Consider the following 18,183-nt stretch of genomic DNA (forward strand, 5'->3'; position numbering starts at 1 on the left):
ACGACAGTTTGAGACTTTCTACAAATGGAAAAGACAGCTAGAAGTGTGTCCTTAATTCACAAGCGGTCTTCGAAGGTATCTCGGAGTGAACGCAATGTATATTCGCCATTGTGCAACCAATGCCGCTGCGATAGCTCCATTGCGTATCCTTATTTAATGTGGTGATCTCGAAGCCCTTCATATGCCACCGATTTGCACGATCATTATGTCGCTGGTGTTCTCGGGGGTATACGGGGCCAGATTTGTGGCCTGCACAAGACAGCTTGCTACAAACAAGTTCTCATAGGCGGCAAGCGGTCTGCTATGTTTCTGGGAAAGCACACCAGCCATCGGAAGAAATGCACACAACGTCCGCTGGACGCCGGTGTCTTTGGCGCCACATGAGGAGAGCGTCGTAGGTCGAAGTCGGTATTCGTTTTTCACTGTTTCAAGTACGTGGGCACAACACAACATCACCGAAGCCGCTGTCTGAGAGGCGTCCGTGTCGAGCTAGAAAATGGTGCCGGCGCAGAGAACACGATGGTGGGCGCACTGCTCAGCGCGTGAATGTCAGGATTGAGCGGCGGACGGCGCTGACGCAGCAAACTTTACGCAGTTTGGGGGTCATATTTTGGTCTCCTTGCGCACTTCTGTCGATGGGGCCGTAGGTGTGAGGGGACCGGTGGAGCTGTTGTCCCTATCTTGCTCACCAAGCAGCCAGTAGGTCGTCATCTTGCCCTTGCCCTGCAAAGAGATCACCGCTTTTTTTACCGCGGCCCTTGAGGCAAAAACGGAAAGTGATGTGTTCAGAAGCAGGAGCTTAGTCTTACTAGCCCGTAATTTTCCTATACAAACATAATTTAAGCGTATAACAGATAAGCGCCATCATCAACGTCCTAATTAGTGTCCAGTGCAGAACAAAGGCAACTTCCAGCGTTTTCTAAATAACTCTACTTTTCGCTTCACCCATCGCTACGCGCACCTCATCGGCCAGTCGAACAGCCCCGATTGTGAACACTACCAGACGCCTGAGACGCTGGAACATATACTGTGCGATTTCCCAGCATACATGCTGGAGCGAAGGATGTTGGAAAGCTCCCTAGCCAGCGTCGGCAGGCAACCACTGTCGGAAGACGCTATACTCGGCCATGGCCTGACGCTGCAACTTCAATGTGGGCGACTAAAGCGCTGTTGAAGTTCCAGCAGGACACCAAGCTAGACGAGCGGCTCTAGCGGGGCAACTGTCTCATATACGTAAGCGCTCACCAGTTCTCTTATCATCATGAGCCATCCCAGTACTTTCACTCCCCTTCCCTCTACCCCAGTGAAGAGTAGCAGGCTAGAACGCACTAGCTCAGGTCGACCTCTCTCTTCTTCCTGTCAATAAATTCTATATATTCTCATTTTCGTCGATTGAGTGCTTCCTCAATTTCCTAATTTCATTACACCATCTAATTCCCTGCCATCCTCAAATTAGTTTCTATTCCCGTGGTAAACAAATTCATTTACTTGCATTTAAATTGTTCGAGGTCACGTCAACGCTGTATGTCACTGTTTTACAAGCACCCTTAGGCATGCTAAGAGCAATGTCGTTATACCGAGCTAGTTTATAGTCCTGTACCACAGTTCAAATCAAAGTGCGTTTGTCTCCCTAATCGCCATTGTCTGTAACTATTCTTTGTTATCTCACTTACGCTCGTTAATCGAGATGATGGCGGCTTTGAACTGACATGGCGACATTGTTATGTGCTGTTCTGAACGCTAGCCGCCCACCCATTTTAACTGCATATGAGTTATCAGGCATACCTAAATACATTCTACCATCGCCTTGTATGTAAAGTGCGCCGGTGTCTGAAGCGACAAGCAGCGAACCGACTTACTACACAATGCCCGCATGTAATCGCAGAAACGACTTAGAGAAAATGGAGATACCGGTACATCATTAATTGGTTAGTTCCAAGAGAAGAAGTGTTGGTGGAAATGGCAAATGGTTACAGTAAGTTTTAATTTCGAACTAAGTGAATTAAACAGACTACGAAGACATGGAAAGCATAGGAACAATTAATTGCTATGTCTAATTGAAATATAGAAGTAATAAGGAAAAGGGAAATGAAAAGGGATGAAACGACCACTTGCCGTCGGTGGGAATCGAGCCCACATTTTCTTCGTTGCATGTATGATGCTTAACTAATTAGGCCACAGGGACAGCCGTCTTGGTGCTCGCTTTCTCGGGTATTTATGTATGCGTAAAAGCTATCCCTGGGAGCTTTAGCCAGCACATCACACTGCCATGGTGGCAGGTGTGAAACATCTTAACCACAGGTGTCACGTGCTATGTAGGCTTGGGAGCAGGGAACCGGTCAATAAATCTGCGCATGCTAAATCACACGACCAGCTCGTGCATTCAATCCGTTAATATCAAACCTGATATACAAAACACCAAATCTACTCAGAATATCAAGCTCCCGATTCTAGCTACTATTTGGATGGCCGCCATTAGGATTCGTTTCGATTTTACTTCAAACAGAACAGCACAATTTCTTGGCACCCCTTTGACTGTTACAAAATGTGAATTCTCATTTGTAGAGGTGCGCTAAACTGGTAGCCTCATTTTTGATGATTTATCTTCTTTTGACGCCGCGGCAGCAATATGAAATCCTTTTGCGCACTGGCTTGCTACTGTATACTCTGTCGTTCTGTCCTTTCCAGAAATATAACTCTTCATGGCTAATAAAGTGCAATTTTGGTATTGACGCACTAAAATGAAATTATTTTTTTAGGAACATGCATGCACCCTAACATGAGAAGAGCATGCGTTTTGAAACTGGCGTCAGGAGTGTTTTCTTGAGCGACCTAATTCGATTTTCATTGCGGTGTTGAGGGTATGTCCAAAGCTACTACTTTGTTGCTGAAATCATGAATGAGGCTTAGACACCTATTCCGCTACAGATAACGTGCAGAAGTGCTTTAATAAAAATTTGCAGTTTTAGTGAAATTATTGCAATGTTTAATGGGGTTTGGAAAAGTCCTGATAAAAAAGCAGGAGTGTATCTCACAGCGTTGTACAGTTAACAACACTATGATATCATTAGTTTTTACTGACCTAGAGAGTGTAAAATGTAGACGTATCTACATTGCAATTTCGCGATTTCCCACAATTGGTTAAAAGAAACGATCGGGTCAACACAATTTTTCCTACGGTCACTAGGGGCTGATGTTTCCTTTCACTCGCAATAAACCTAATCAAAATTGATGTAGTGGTTGCCAATAAAATCGAGTTCTGCGTTTCCATGTATGTATACAGGAGCTCCTGAGCTAAAGCTCCCGCTAAATAAGGCAACAAAGACTTTTCAAGCTTCTGCATGCATGCACTCGAAAGAAATACACAGAAACATGACAGTGCAACACAGAAATGTATCTGAGGCGCATAACAAGCAGCAAATCAAGAACTACACTACATAAAATAAATGTAAGTAAAAACACTGCAGTACAAACCACAATGAAAGAAGCTGTCTGAGTGGGGTCAACAGTACGATACGACTTTCTGTGCAATTTATGATGTCAAGAATGTCCACTTAACTGTTACAGTTTCATTCTTGTGAACCCGCATAAATTCTAGTTTTGCTTTTAATATTTATTTCCAGATGCTCCTAACTCAGTTATGAGATATTGCAGGGCTACAGGAGTGGCAGAGATTGCGACACGAACAGGAAATAACGGACGAGAAGGTTTGTCACGCGTAATTACACAAAACTGCGGGGTGTAATCCCTCTGCAGCCGGCTTCTGAGCATGCAGCAGTCCCAAGCGCACGTTTTGACTAAACTTGACTAAACTAGGCTACTTTTGCAACTGTAGGTGAAACCACAAATAACCCATTGGAGTAGTTTCGAAATTGTTTGAGTCGGAATTTGGGCTGACATATCAAAGTGCATAAAAGGGAACAAAGAAGGCAGTAAAAGAATAACCTTAAAGATGAGACAAAAAACATAGTTTTTTTTCGAAACTGTTACAAGGTGTCATACCTGTCAGCTCAATTGTTACTTTCATTATAAAGGTGAATGCATTTTTAAAGTAAAAAAAAAATCTGCAGTTATTTGCCTTGAAGGCTTTCCAAGACATTGTGTTGCAGACAGGGACATCCCGCACTTTGGTCAACCTTGAAACGATCAATAAGCGCAAACTGAATTCTCATGCGTTCATTAAGCTTCTTACAAAGAGTGCAAAAGTTCTTAGTTTTCATACCTATTTCATTTTTTCTTTTTTCTTTATAGACGTGTTTCCAATTACTTGCCCATTTTCTTGCTCAGTTATTCACATATAAGCATGTGCCAGTATATAGAACTAGCGCTTGCCCGCCATTCCTGTATTGACTATGCAAGTATCTCAACACTTCCCGACATTTGTGATTAATTATTAGTTGTTATATTCCACTGTTTCTTTCAATTGCTTAGCCTTTTCTTTTTTTACCTGAATACTTATGTGCACATGGTAACAAAATGTCTTGTCGCACTAACTACACTGCTCATCGATTCAAGCTCGCTGACGCTAACTTCTCGTCATTGTTTGCATGTTTGCATATGTTCTGACTTCCTCGTCTCTTCATGACACTTTATATAAGTTCATTAGACAAGCAAATGTTGTGAACGAACCTGCAGCAATGTTGTCATGATTTCCAAAATTATCAACTAAATAGATCAATCACACGTTCAAATCGAAATATGACCGCTTACCTTCATTTCGACTTCGCCGCGTAGCTCCAGCTGAAACGTTTTGAATGTATCTAAAACTTCCTTTGTCGATGAGCTGACATGTATCCTAAGCGCTGAAAGAAGAAAGAATAATAAATACGTTTTAAACACCTGGCAAATATTTTACTTCATTGTCGTGGAGCACCACAATAACAGGGAATGAGAAGTATTCATTAATGCTCTTAGATTCATGGCTCGTGTCAGCAGTGCTAAATAAAACTGAATAAAAAGAGGAAACACACCCACAAGAAATGCTAAACTGTATACAACTGACGTTTACTCAAGATAGAGCTACACTAAGCAAGAATCAAAACAGACAGCATTATTAGCGTAGATGCGTTCCACTCATCCTCTGACTGATACATTTCATTTCTTTCTTCCCGATATAAGGAGAAGCGATGGTAATTCAGTTATCTTTTTTGATGACAAATGTCTCGGCGACGAATCTATTAGTCTCAAGTTTAAACTGTCATAAGACAGGTGCATTATCGATAAGAGAGCTACATCGACATTTTTTGACAGTGATGAGTTAGATAGCCTAACACTCGCTGTTCCTTCTACATGCACGTACTGTTCTCTTAGCCTATTATCTAGGTACATTCCCGTCCAACTAAAGTGGCATTTGCCACATGAGAGCGGTATCTTGAAAGGCGCTTCATTCTTTAAGAATTGGTTGCGTGCAGCGAAATTTCATGAATGATCGCGATTACGATACCGCGTTATCATAAAAGCCGGTGCATGGGGTGTTGTCCGATAGGAATATGGCAAAGGATAGGCTAACAGACGAAGGTGGCACGGCTGTTAGACTAGCGCGTTTGTGAAGTCTGTGTCACCACTTTGCGCTACTTTTTATTTTGATCATGTTTTGAGAAGCATTTCGGTCACGTAATGGTGCAAATAGGATGCCTCACACATTCCTAAGATACGCAGAAACATCGCGTTGGATGAAGCAGAACGCTGCATTTGTACATGTGCCTTGTCTTACATGCTGTTCATTCACGAAACTGACTCGTACATTTTTCTAATAATATTGGTAAACTTCTGGCAATTGATGCCGATAATTATGCTAAGAGCTCGAGCAGTCACAGCATTGCTGTGTGGTTTTTGGGAGTTCCTAGGAAGCACCTCGACGCTCCTTGCACTGATAAACACGGGACACAGCTCAGAACGATGGCTAGAGCAACAACCAACTCAACGATACTAAGATAGTACATACCCACACAAGTAACTACAACTCTTACAAAAGCAAATAGGTTGCCAAGGACATACTACACATAAAAATAAAACCAAAGCAGAAATAGAACAAAACAAAGAGGCAGCTATGAAAGGAAAGCCAAGTATACTTAATAAGTACATTTACCATTTAATTCACAACCTCGTAAATGAGGGTTATCTTGAATTTTAGCATTGCGGGTGATTTGCATTCTTTACTTTCGGGAAGCAATATTATGAAGGCAATTTCGCTGCATGGACACAATATTTACATAATAAACTCCTAAAGAAAATGCCTTATGCGCTACATCTATCTTCGTGAGTATGAAACGAATGTCCATCAACCGCAATTTCGCCCGCTTCGCGCTTGCCCGATGGTTGCCCGTCGGGATGGCTTAGTAGTAATGTCGATGGTTTGCTAAGAACGAGGTCCCGGTTGAAATCACGGCCATGGTAGCAGCATTTAAATGGACACGAAATACAAGAACACCCGTGTGCCATGTAAAGATCCCCAGGTAATCAAAATTGACCCGGAGGCCGCCACTATGGCGTGCCTCGTAATCAAATCGTGGTTATGGCAGGTAAAACCGCCGCATCTTTTTTCGCCCAAGAATGAGGAAGTCTTAGCCTCCTACTAAAGAGCGACAGTTGCGCTCATTAGCATATAAGTTTCGATTATCTGTCTGAGATTGGCCGGAATTATTCACGTTGTAAGGAATGGCAGCATCTAAATTTTGCGTGTCTGAAAACAATTATGACCACCTTAATGGGTGAGCTCCAAGCCTTTTTGTTGCAATCAAATGTGTGGCTATCTTGGCTAACAAATTAGTCTAATTTACAAGTCTACTTTTGTAATTATTATGTCCACCCATTTTGAAACGTATACGTATCTGTAGTGAAAAAAAAAAGCCTGAGGAAATCATTTAATTATCTTTACTTTTAAGGAACTTGCAATATATTCTATGAAACACCCTGTACATCCCTTAACTTGCCTTAAATGTGGCATACTAGATAAGGAAAATGATCAGACTTTTTGAGGGGTAGATAAGTAAAGACTCTTAATGGAGGCAGCGTAGTTGATAAAAATTGTAATTTTATATTTGTAGCCCATGGACATGGGAAATACATTCGAGGTAAATATGTTTTTTGCGTCAGCTATATTGGAAGCTGGGTTCTCTCAGTTTACTGTCAAACTTCAATTTCCTGACTACGGTGGGCACACAGTCCTAATTTCCGACGTCTCCATGTCTGCTCAATGAACGGGCTATTTGCTACATTGTCTGTGACTGGCAAATAGTCCGGAGGTAACAAATATTGATGTGCGCTGGCGTGAAAGTGTCAGAAGTGTCAATATCACTACATGATGGCTGCATCACGCGATCAGAAAAGCCCGCGCATGTAGTCAGGATGTCAAACGTCGCTTTCAGGCCTCGTGCGTTTTACTTGTATATTTTTCAACTACCTAGTACTCTTTCAAATATGAACTGAAGAATCATTTGCTGTCTGATTAATTTCCTGTGATGTTATTTTGATAATTAGAAGATGTGCAATTACAATTGATTGTGCATCTTTCCTCTTTCTTTTGTTTTTTATGTGTGTCACCACTCAGTCTCTTGGTTATATTTTGTTTATTTCATCTGCTTTGTATTCAGCTTTACTTCTAATCCAAGCGTCCCGGTGCAGTCTCTGACTTTGGGACCCTTGTCTGTATACAATTTCTTGTACCAAATTGTTATGAACGAATAATAAACTGAAACTGCAACGCTGCACACATCCAGAAAAGCTGAAAATTTACATATACTATCACCAGCATATAAATGCCTCGTGCAGCCAGTAATACGTACGGACAATTACTTTGGGAACAAAGTCCTATAGGGTAGACCTTCACAAAACGTACGATTAGCATGAAGAAAAATGACCATCAACAATTCAGAATTGCCTGATTTAAAACTGATTTCTTCTATGAGTGCTATATTTGAATACACTAGAAGAAAGGGGGTTAACCGAGGGGCGCCACCTTTCAATAATCATATCGTGAGAAGCCAAGCAAAGACACCAAGGAAAACACAGGGGAAAATACTTGTACATACTAACTGAATTAAAGAAATGATAAATTAATGGCAATGAAAGTGGGTGAAGAAAGAACTTGCCGCAGGTGGAAAACAATCCCACGTCTTGGCATTACACGTACGATGCTCTAACCAGTTGAGCTACGCGGGTTTATTGACCAGTTGCCTTCACCCAGAAATATCATGTGCTGGTGACGCCTGCAGCAGAAAGGATGGACATGCGCCGCCAAGGTTCGTGAGTGGTGGCGCTGGCTCACAATTACAAGATTAGTTCTAGTTGTAACACATAAATCCCAAGAAAGTGGATGGGGAAACCGCGCCGCTGTAGCTTAATTGGTTAGAGCATCGCATGTGTAATGTGAAGACCTCCCCACTGTTCCCCACCAGCAGCAAGTTGTTTTTTCCTCCGCTTTCATCGCCATTATTCTATCATTTCTTTATTTCAATTAGTAAGTACAAGTAGCTTCCCCTATGCTTTCCTTGGTGTTCTTGTTTGTTCGCTTCTGATGATATACTTGAATACAACTAATTGATAATTAGAACAGTTCTTATAAAACATATGATTAATTTGTATGTAAAGCTGAACGTCAGAATCTTTTCCGACTATGTGGGGGCAGAAGAAGCAGTATTACTCACGCGCAAAGAAAAGTGAAATTATTTCGTTTAGGAGAGATGAAGCAAGAAGTGTTGTTCTAGATTACTGTGTACTATGCAGTGCCCTGAAGGATATGCCGAGGGATACCAGTAATAAAACGACTTTCTCCACACGAATGCCGCAAAACTATAAGGAAAATTCATTTTTGTGAACTAATTTTCAGGCGGCCAACACCACTCTTCCTGGAATAGATTACGAGGGCATATTAAATCCGTATTCAGCAAGCACGCGTATTAAATCAAAGAAACGTGCAGCCGGGTTTGCTGCTTGTTCGACCTACGTGTAAGTCGTAATGGCCAAATTATTCAACATTATTCAAGGCAGCGGCTTGAGCACTATAAGCGAGAATGCGCACAGACCAAGCTGAAAAGCTAAAGGCCAGCGGGCGCTCAAAATTTGCAAGTCAAAATTTCTGTTATGTCAAATGGCATTCAGAGGACTTTTGCGGGGAGCGTGAAGCACGAAACGTTTCCGGCTTCTGTTATTATTAAAGATTCTTGAAAGCGCAAAGTGCAATAAAGACCATGTCACTACAAGGCTTTCCCATTTCAAGCTCAAGCATAGTGCGAAATTAGACACAGAGGAGAAGGAAAAGACAGGCGCCAATAGGATTGACGCTCGCCCTGTCCCTCGCGTTCATGTTTTATTCTGCGTTATTCCTGAGCATGAATCGTGAACCAGCTGGTCGAGCAGCACATATTAGTCATTTTCTAATATCTTCGAAGTGTCGCGACAGGTGGAGGAAAGTGATTGCTGTTCCGCTCTTGCTGTTCTAGATCATTTTCGGTAATGTTCTCTATTATCACATAGCATAGAGGAGACGTTACTTATTACGCACACGCACAAAGAAAAATTGACAACAAAATGGGAACGGCACCGTTTCATTATTGCGTAATATCGCACTAAGCGTTTCTTTCTGTTGTATTTTATTGTCCCATCTAGTTTGTCTAGTATAATCAAAACGAAATAGGAAAGCTCCACGCAAGCACACGGGTGCCAACGCATCTGCGTTTATCAGCGGCAGAAAGTGATAACGGCAGCTTAGTTTACGTTTCTTATGGTGTAAAGTATACATGTAACTAGCTCAGGCGTCCTAATAAAACAGGTAACCAATATATGAAGACTTATGCAGGTGTGAATACAGATACTCCCCTCTGGGTCTTCTCATCCCTTCCACAGAAGTACAAATTGTGCAGGTAAACGAAAGAATGAATTCTTCTTCGTTTATGCTTATCTAGCGCAATATTCAATTTGGCACAGCTGCTTTAGAGGCGACAGAGTTGTTTAACTTAATACTCACGCAGTCCATTCGATTCCATTCTTGAAGCCGTGTTCACAGTGTCCCCAAAAAGGCAGTACCGTGGCATTTTCAATCCAACAACACCCGCTGCACATGCCCCTGGTGAAAGAAATATAAACAAGGTGCTACTATTTATTTGGGCCAAACTTTTGCTATTCGAACGATGTCTGCATGTTTGATTCTTTATAGGAATCTATTAGTGAGGTTTCTCGTGCCAAGGTAGCAACTCTATATGCTGACACCCTCCCCCTCCCCTCCCCCCCAACCGAAGAAAAGAAAGAAGGAGCATTAGTTATATGCTTGACTTCAGAAAAGTTGCAAGTGCAGTCGAACTCTGAACAAAAATTTTCTTAGTGTTGTTTAACGAAATCTCAGTGGCTACATAAAACAAGAAAATTTCTCAGAACTGACGGGGATTTTCAGCGTTTGATAATATCCTTATTGAAGGTATTTAGACACGACATGGCTGAATCCGCCTGGAATAGTTTCATAATTTAAACGTGGTGTTTATGTTACAATTTGTTGCGTAATTTAATCTTCTTTATGAAACTCAGAAGAACGTGTATAGGCACTCGCAGTGATCTCCGTGTAGTCAAGAATTTCGGTTTCAGTGAGTGGCCAATTATCAGTGTGGATTAATTAGGAGTGCCCATGTTACTAACCCTGCATATCCAATACAGGTATACCTCTAACAGATGAAGTCAGCGTAACGTACATGCCAGCACGAAACCTTGCAGACAATATGTACAGATTTCAATTGAAATAGGTTGTGCGCATTATTGTGTATAACCCTTTCATGTACAAACACTCTGTTCCTGTGGGAATTGTCTTTTTGTTTGCGCTAATGTTCCTCGATAGCAGTACAAGGCTAACTAGCCCAACAATTTAACCAGAATATGGCTACTAAAGAAATTTCACACTGCGTCTAATGTGAGATGCATTTCACAGCCAGGCGTTTTATTTTTGAAACGACTTTTCTCTTAACTACAAACACAACGAGCGTACAGCATTAAAAACATAGGTTCGCCGGCATACTTTCACTCAAGGTCGACCTCGATTCGGAAGGTGTAATGTTCCGACAAGCTGCGACGAACAAGGCAGAATCGATGCTCTCTTTCTTGCCACAAACACTGACAGAGCTCAGATAAATGCCATAGACATTAGTTAAATTACTCTACATCATGCCTTCTACTGAATGCAGAACCATTACTTACCAGTGTGAATGCCAATGCGTAAGTTCAGCTGCTCTCCTGGCCGGTGCCGAATCTTGAAGGAGAGCACTTGCTTGAGGAGTGCAAGTGACATCCTAGCAATTTCACGTGCATTCATGATGCCGTTCCTGACCGGCAAGCCAGAGACAACCATGTAAGCGTCGCCTATGGTTTCTACCTGCGTAAGAATAAATGGAATAAACATTTCAGTGCGCATTCACATATTACAATCTCTCGTTGTTAAGTACTATATCCGAATGACTATAGTGTAGTTTACAAAATTGACTAGACAATCTCATTTCTTAAGGTTTTCCGGCTTGCCACTGGCGTAGTGTCGGCTTCCAAGAGCTGAAATATTTTCAGCCATGAGGGCTGACCAAGTTTATAATGTGGCATGCCAATAAGCTTAACTTTTGTAGAATGACTAAGAACGTGTCAGATAATGATTTGCTAAACAGTACCACTCTTGGCGGCTCGTTGCAATATATGTCTCCAGAAGGGTGGTGCATTCAGACAGCTGTATAGTTCAAATAACAGTCAGAAATTTTTCCTCATGACGTCCTCTGATATTAGAATTTTCGCAGCGCTCATAAATGTTCAGTCTACCCTCCAGATAATTATTACGAAAAGTTGGTTTTAAGGACATTTTGCCAACAAAATAAATTTTTCAATGCATTTTAACGACATTTTGCCAACAAAATAAAATTTTCAAAGCATCCCACATGCCTTGAAAGACCTTCGTAATAAAAAGAATATGAGAAGATAATACGAAAAGAGAGAAGAAACGCAGGCAGGGAGTTTAATCACGCTGCACATGGTTTTCTGTTCTAATGTGGGAAGCGTGAATGTTATGTGCTAATAATGGCCAGGTTCGGCCCTAACTGTTAGCGACAAATATACACATCTCGTTCTTGAGCAGGGAACATTTGAGAGAGAAAATTTAGTATGCATCAAACACGTAATTCATTCTTGAATTTGTTACCTTGTAGACGTCGAAGCTTTCAATCACAGAATCAAAGCAGGTGTAAAGGTCGTTGAGCAAATCCACCACCTGAAGATAAAAATGTCATGAAAACATGCGAATTACTTACTGAAAGTATGTAGATATTTGTGCAAGTACTGAGGATCAACGCAGAGTAAATAACGCAGAAAGTTGGGCTAGTTGGTTTTGATGCATTCGCTGTGACGTAGTTACTAGCGCTAACAAGACTGATTAATGTTTTGATAAATTCTGATTATATTCCAACGTACGGGAAATATTACAATTGTTATTAATATTCTGTAAATGTGAAACATGACTGCTATAATCCCAATGTGAATGATACGTGATCCAGTTGCATAAATGCAAGCGTGTCATAAAAACAAGACTGTCCCTCATGGCAGGGACCTTTCAATTACCCTGACAACGATGGGAAGTATATAGAAAACGTTAAAAAAAGACAAACCAAGGTGGAGAGAGAGAGAGAGAGAGAGAGAGACGAAAGAAAGGATAACGGCAGGAATGTTAACAGGTATAAAAAATCCGGTTCGCGATGCCAAATCAAGGGACGCTGGAGGAGAGCTAAAACGGTAAGCAGTAAATGGAGAGAGAGATAATGGAGGAAGGAAACACGGAAAGGTTAACCAGACTCAGTCCAGTTTACTACCCTACACGTGAGGAGGGAGAGAAGGAGGACGGTAGAGAAAGCATGAGTCTATATCACACTTTCACATGTACTAAGTTAGGTGCAGGATGTCTACAGTCGAGCACTCAAGTCTGTAGCTTTTAGGCAGTGAAGAAGCACTCGAGTGGCTTTATGGGCTAATGAACTGTGAGGCCAGCCTCCAAATACTTTTCCTTGTGTGAATGGTCTATCGTCCAGTCTATTCAAGGCACACTGGAGAGTCCGACGATCGTTATCGAATGGAGAACAGTGGCACAGAAGATTACTGAAGTTCTCTTCGCACTAGCACTTAGCGCACATCGGCGAGTCCGCCATTCTAATGCGATAGCTGTAGGAATTGGTTAATGCTACTCCTATCTACAGCCGACACAGCAGTGTTGCGTCACGTCGTGAAAGGTTTGCTGGTAACTTCAGTTTCAGTGATGAGACAAGGCTGCATAAATGACAGAGTTCTGTGGTGTATGCCAATACTGAACGTGATGGTACGAGTGAGACTGCGAAGCTCTCTTGCAGCGCCTACTCTCGATGAAGCTATAAGGAGTGTCGGTGCTCCAGCCTGGGCACGTCGGGCAGCGTCATCGGCGAGGTGATTACCAACGATGCCACAATGTCCAGGAAGTGACTGAAAGATTATATGTTATGTGTATATATGTACATGGCAAATTTCGTTGATTTGGGACACCAGCTGCTCGTAATTACCTCGTCGCAAACTTCGCAAGCTTTGGAGGGCTGCTTTCGAATGCCAAAATATGAACAATTTGCTAGGTGGTTCTTTTTCAATATATTCTACTCAAACGCGGAGAGCGGCCATTTCAGAACCTGTAGATGTTGTTACGTGTGAAGCCTTAAACTTGATGACCACCGATTGAAATGGTATAACAATGGCGCCCATCAAAGTTTCAGAGACCGAATCGTCCGTGTAAACATGGATTCGGTTAGCGTACGAACAATGGAAAAGTTCCAATGTAATCTGCTCTAGAGCCGCGGTGGTAAAGTCGGCTTCGCTATTCCTGGAACAGCAAGGTACACAGGAGGCTTTTTCACGCACCACAGCAGGGATGGCGTTCTTGTTGCGGGCGAGTAACTCAATGACAAAGAATGCTACTTAGCCGCAACTGATCTGAAAAACGCTGCCTTGGTCTTTTCTCAGGCGAGTGGGCGAGATGGTGGCCAGGGACTCTGGATATATGGCGAACATGCGCCCGGAGTGCGTTGACAGCTATACAAGTCGTTATTGGGTGGTCTCTCGCGATGGCAATTGTTGCTATGGTTGAAGCTCTTCACGCAGAGCACATGCACAGGAACAATCCATTCACATCACAGCATAGAATAAAAATCACTACTTTGGTACTAAATCACTAGGGAAGGTTTGTTGCCCTTCAGAAGCGTAACAATATTTCCGTAGTCATCTGCTTCAAGAAGTTTTGAGGATGGCATTTCGAAATGATTTCTTCTGACATTGGTCTGCCATAAACGCGAGCTAGTGCAGGGGGCAGCAATCGTCTCTGTGCACTGTATCATGGCCGTGTAGAGATAAATAACGTGTTGAGGGATCTCCTCGCCATCACAGTCACCTAAAGTAACGTTGTCAGCCATTCTAGTACAAATGGGAAAAGATTTTGTGAAGGTTACTCCTACTCCTAGCTATAGCCTACAAAGCAGGGTAGCCTCGCCTGGGCGTGTAGTCCTAATGAAAAGCGAAGTCGTAGCGAAGAGTCCAGCTTGTACAGTCACTTGTTTCAAAAACATCGCGGGTTCTACACGAAGAAAGTCATGTCTCGTGTTAGCCTGCTACGTATTCTCACTACATCTGACCGTCACAACGTATCGGTTATTGTGTCGTGCCTTCAGGATTGGACAAAGCAGCGTTATTGACATGTTCATTACTTATAATGCCGCAGTGCCTTGAAAGCAACTGAAATGTGACGTGGTACTCTTTCTCAGTCAAGCTATGACTCAACTTTCTGATGGCGATTACTAGTTCATGTACTCTACACCATGTGGCTGCTAGTGAACATTGCAGTGCCACCTTCTAACGGCTTAATACAAACGATCTTCAGTGATGTTCTTAGCTGTCGAGACGAAGTGCAGTACGAATAGCTGCAAGTTCCGCAGCTGCCGATGTGGTCTTGTAACTTATGGTAGTGGCTGCCGCAGGAAAATACGATGGTAGCACAAGAATCCGTCAGAGCCAGTGTGATTCACTATCATAACTGCGGATCCAGAACATGCTTTCAACCATGAGCGTCTTGTAAAACTTGACAGGTGGCACAAAGGGGGCTTCACATATGCCACCAAGGGCGTAAGCGGCGCTGGATTACACTCCCCTATACTTTAATTGACTTCATTGCCAGTTCTCCACTGCTATTAACTGCGTGCTTGGAAGTATTCAAGCCAATAAACGGGGAAGGCTTAGGAGTAAAGATCGACGGCGAATATCTCGGCAACATTCGATTTGCCGATGACATTGTTCTATTCAGCAACAATGATTGAGGACCTTAACAGAGAAAGCGTAAGAGTGGGGTTGAAGATTAATATGCAGAAGACAAAGATAATGATAAATAGCCAGGCAAAGCAACAAGCGTTCAGGATCACCAGTCGGCCTCTAGAGTCTGTGAAGGAGTACGTTTACCTAGGTCAATTAGTCACAGGGAACCCTGATCATGAGAAGGAAATTCACAGAAGAATAAAAATGAGTTGGGTCGCATACGGCAGACATTGCCAGCTCCTGACTGCAAGCTTACCATTATCATTGAAAAGGAAGGTGTACAATTAGTGCATTTTACCAGTGCTGACAATTAGCCAGAAACTTGGAGACTGACAACGAAGCTTGAGAACAAGTTAAGGACCGCGCAAAGGGCGATGGAACGTACATTGTTATTTTAGGACGCAGTTCAGACCACCTCTAGGCGCAGACAATTAGGATGCTCGAGTAGGAACTGTCAAAATCCATAAAGTGTTGGTGAGCAGATGGGGAAACTTGGTGGGTGGCGTAGTTGTCCATTTTTAGCTACTGCGTACTTCCTCGCTTGAAAAATCTCTTTTCTAGCTTATAGTGGCAGTTATGCTATTGCAGGAGCGGAATTTGCTAAAACAGCTTAACTTAATATTCTTCTTCAGCGTCCTTTTAACGAGCGCAATGTCGCGAGTGTGCTGAAAGAATCGCAGTATAGGAAAGGGTTCTGGTCGGGAATATCGCAGATAGAGATGGGTAGTCACTTGCCATGCACTTAACGATGACAAATGCGTAACGAGAATAAAAATAAATTAAAATTGATATAGCAAAAATCCCCTGGGTGATAAGGGAAAACATTGTGCGCCTAAGAAGAAATACCGGAAAGCTAAAAGAGTTACGTTTCAGTAACAATGCGAAAAAAGGAAGCATGAAAGCCTGCTATTATAAGTGTAAGCGGGACAATCTTTCGACAAATGAGGCAACATATAACTGGAATGCTGTGCACAATAAGCATTTGTCAAATTTTAGCGATTGATTTCAGAACTGACAATGTATTTGGAGCCCTCGCACTATTTGAGTCTTCGACCGACAACCTGAGTGATGTCCCTTTCCTCCATATGACCTCGCGGTAGGGTTGGGCAGGGACTCCAAATAAATAATTTTGTACACTTTAAAAAAGTGTATAGTTACTTCTTTTATTTATTACTTGAAACGTCATCATTGTATTAACATCATTTTTTTTTCAACGGCTCCATCCCTCTTCCCTTCAACCTGTCCCTTCTTCACTCCCACCACTCCCTCCCCAATAAAACAGAAACACGAAGCTCTGGTTTTTTTGCAATAAAAACTTGAACAAAATGCTTCAGGATCTGCGAAGTGCGCGCCACACTGCATCTTTGCGCCATCTGATGATGCAAGCGCCTGCTGTCCAGACATGACATAGCGCCAGCGCGGTGAGCGCAGCGAATTGCACTAGGGTAGCAGAGGCACACCGCAAGGGTCAGTGCTCTCGCCACTCGTCTTCAACCTTACTCTCATTCCCATGGCCAGAGACCTGGCAAATATTCTCAACCTCTCGCACTCCCTGTATGCAGATGATATTACTTTGTGGACCACTACAGGCAGCATAAGCGGCATGGAGGCGACCTTACAAGCAGGGGCCGATGTGGTGGTGGAGCGGGCTATGGCAATAGGTCTCGCATGCTCCCCCACCAAGTCGGAACTTCTTGTTCTTCACCCCCGAAGAGTCGCACTGACCCAACTCCAAACCCCAGCATCCGTATCCATATGAAGACGTATTCCATTCCAGAGGTCACACAGCTACGAGTGCTTGGCATGGTCATGCAGAACAACGGCAGACATACGGCGACCTTGAACAAACTCACCACCACAGTACACCACACTATGCGCCTGATTAAGCGGATAGCCAATAGACACAATGGGATGAGAGAGCATGACTTGAGAAAGTTAGTGCAGGCTTTTGTCATAAGCAGAGTACTATACTAGCTCCCATACCTACATCTCAACTTGACGGAAACGGAAAAAGTGGATGCCCTTATACGTCAAGCGTATAAGACTGCACTTAACCTCCCCAGGCACACGCCAAACGAGCGCCTCCTTCGCATGGGGCTACATAACACATTTGATGAGCTCACGGAAGCCCATCGCACAGCCCAAATTGAGAGGCTGTCCTCTACCACCACAGGTCGGCACATCCTGGACAAACTAGGACTAATCCCGACTTCCACGGCCCATCAGACATGTCCTTTACCATCGGACATAGAAAACTGCATCACTATTCTCCCCCTGCCTAAAAACATGCACCCCGTGCATCACGAGGCACGCAGGAAGACCAGGGCAAAAGCCCTCTACAAACAACACCAACATGACCACCTCACTGTGTGTGTCGACGCCGCTAGTTACCCACAGAAACCAGCCTATGCCGTAAGTGCAGTGTCCCATCAACTTGGTTACATCACAGCTGCCACAATACAGGCGCGCACGTCCATAGAGGCGGAGGAGGCTGCCATAGTGCTGGCCATCTCAACCACCGCTGCCGAGGTTATCCTTAGTGATTCCAAAACTGCAATCCGCAATTACTCGAAAGGCCGAGCTCATGAACCGGCACTGAAAATTCTCAATCATCAGACCCCCCTCAGACCAATTAAGCTCATCTGGGTGCCCGCGCACGCAGGCCATCCAGGCAATGAGATGGCCCATTCTATCGCTCGAGTAGACGTCAACCAAGCCACGCCGTCCGATGACCTGGATAACGCCAGAGACCGATTGGTCGAATATCACGAGATCACCCTCCACTACCGCGAAATGCGGTTGAGATACCCTCCCCCAGATAAATCCTTAACAAAATTCTAACAAAGTACCTGGCGC

General features: G+C 43.2%; 1 protein-coding gene across 1 annotated transcript in view; it reads right to left on the reverse strand.

Moving 5' to 3' along the window:
- Positions 1-277: 277 nt before the first annotated feature.
- Positions 278-18,183, reverse strand: part of LOC135902177 (atrial natriuretic peptide receptor 1-like) — a 243,877-nt gene continuing 225,971 nt past the window's right edge. The window contains exons 17-21 of the mRNA XM_065432127.1: positions 12,158-12,226; positions 11,179-11,353; positions 9,965-10,063; positions 4,711-4,802; positions 278-723 (exon numbers count right to left, since the gene is read on the reverse strand). Of these exons, the coding sequence (XP_065288199.1) occupies positions 604-723; positions 4,711-4,802; positions 9,965-10,063; positions 11,179-11,353; positions 12,158-12,226 (555 nt within the window). The 3' untranslated portion in view covers positions 278-603. The remainder of the gene's footprint in view (positions 724-4,710; positions 4,803-9,964; positions 10,064-11,178; positions 11,354-12,157; positions 12,227-18,183) is intronic.

The sequence above is a fragment of the Dermacentor albipictus genome, chromosome 4 (assembly GCF_038994185.2).
Source record: "Dermacentor albipictus isolate Rhodes 1998 colony chromosome 4, USDA_Dalb.pri_finalv2, whole genome shotgun sequence".
Taxonomy (NCBI): Eukaryota; Metazoa; Arthropoda; class Arachnida; order Ixodida; family Ixodidae; genus Dermacentor; species Dermacentor albipictus.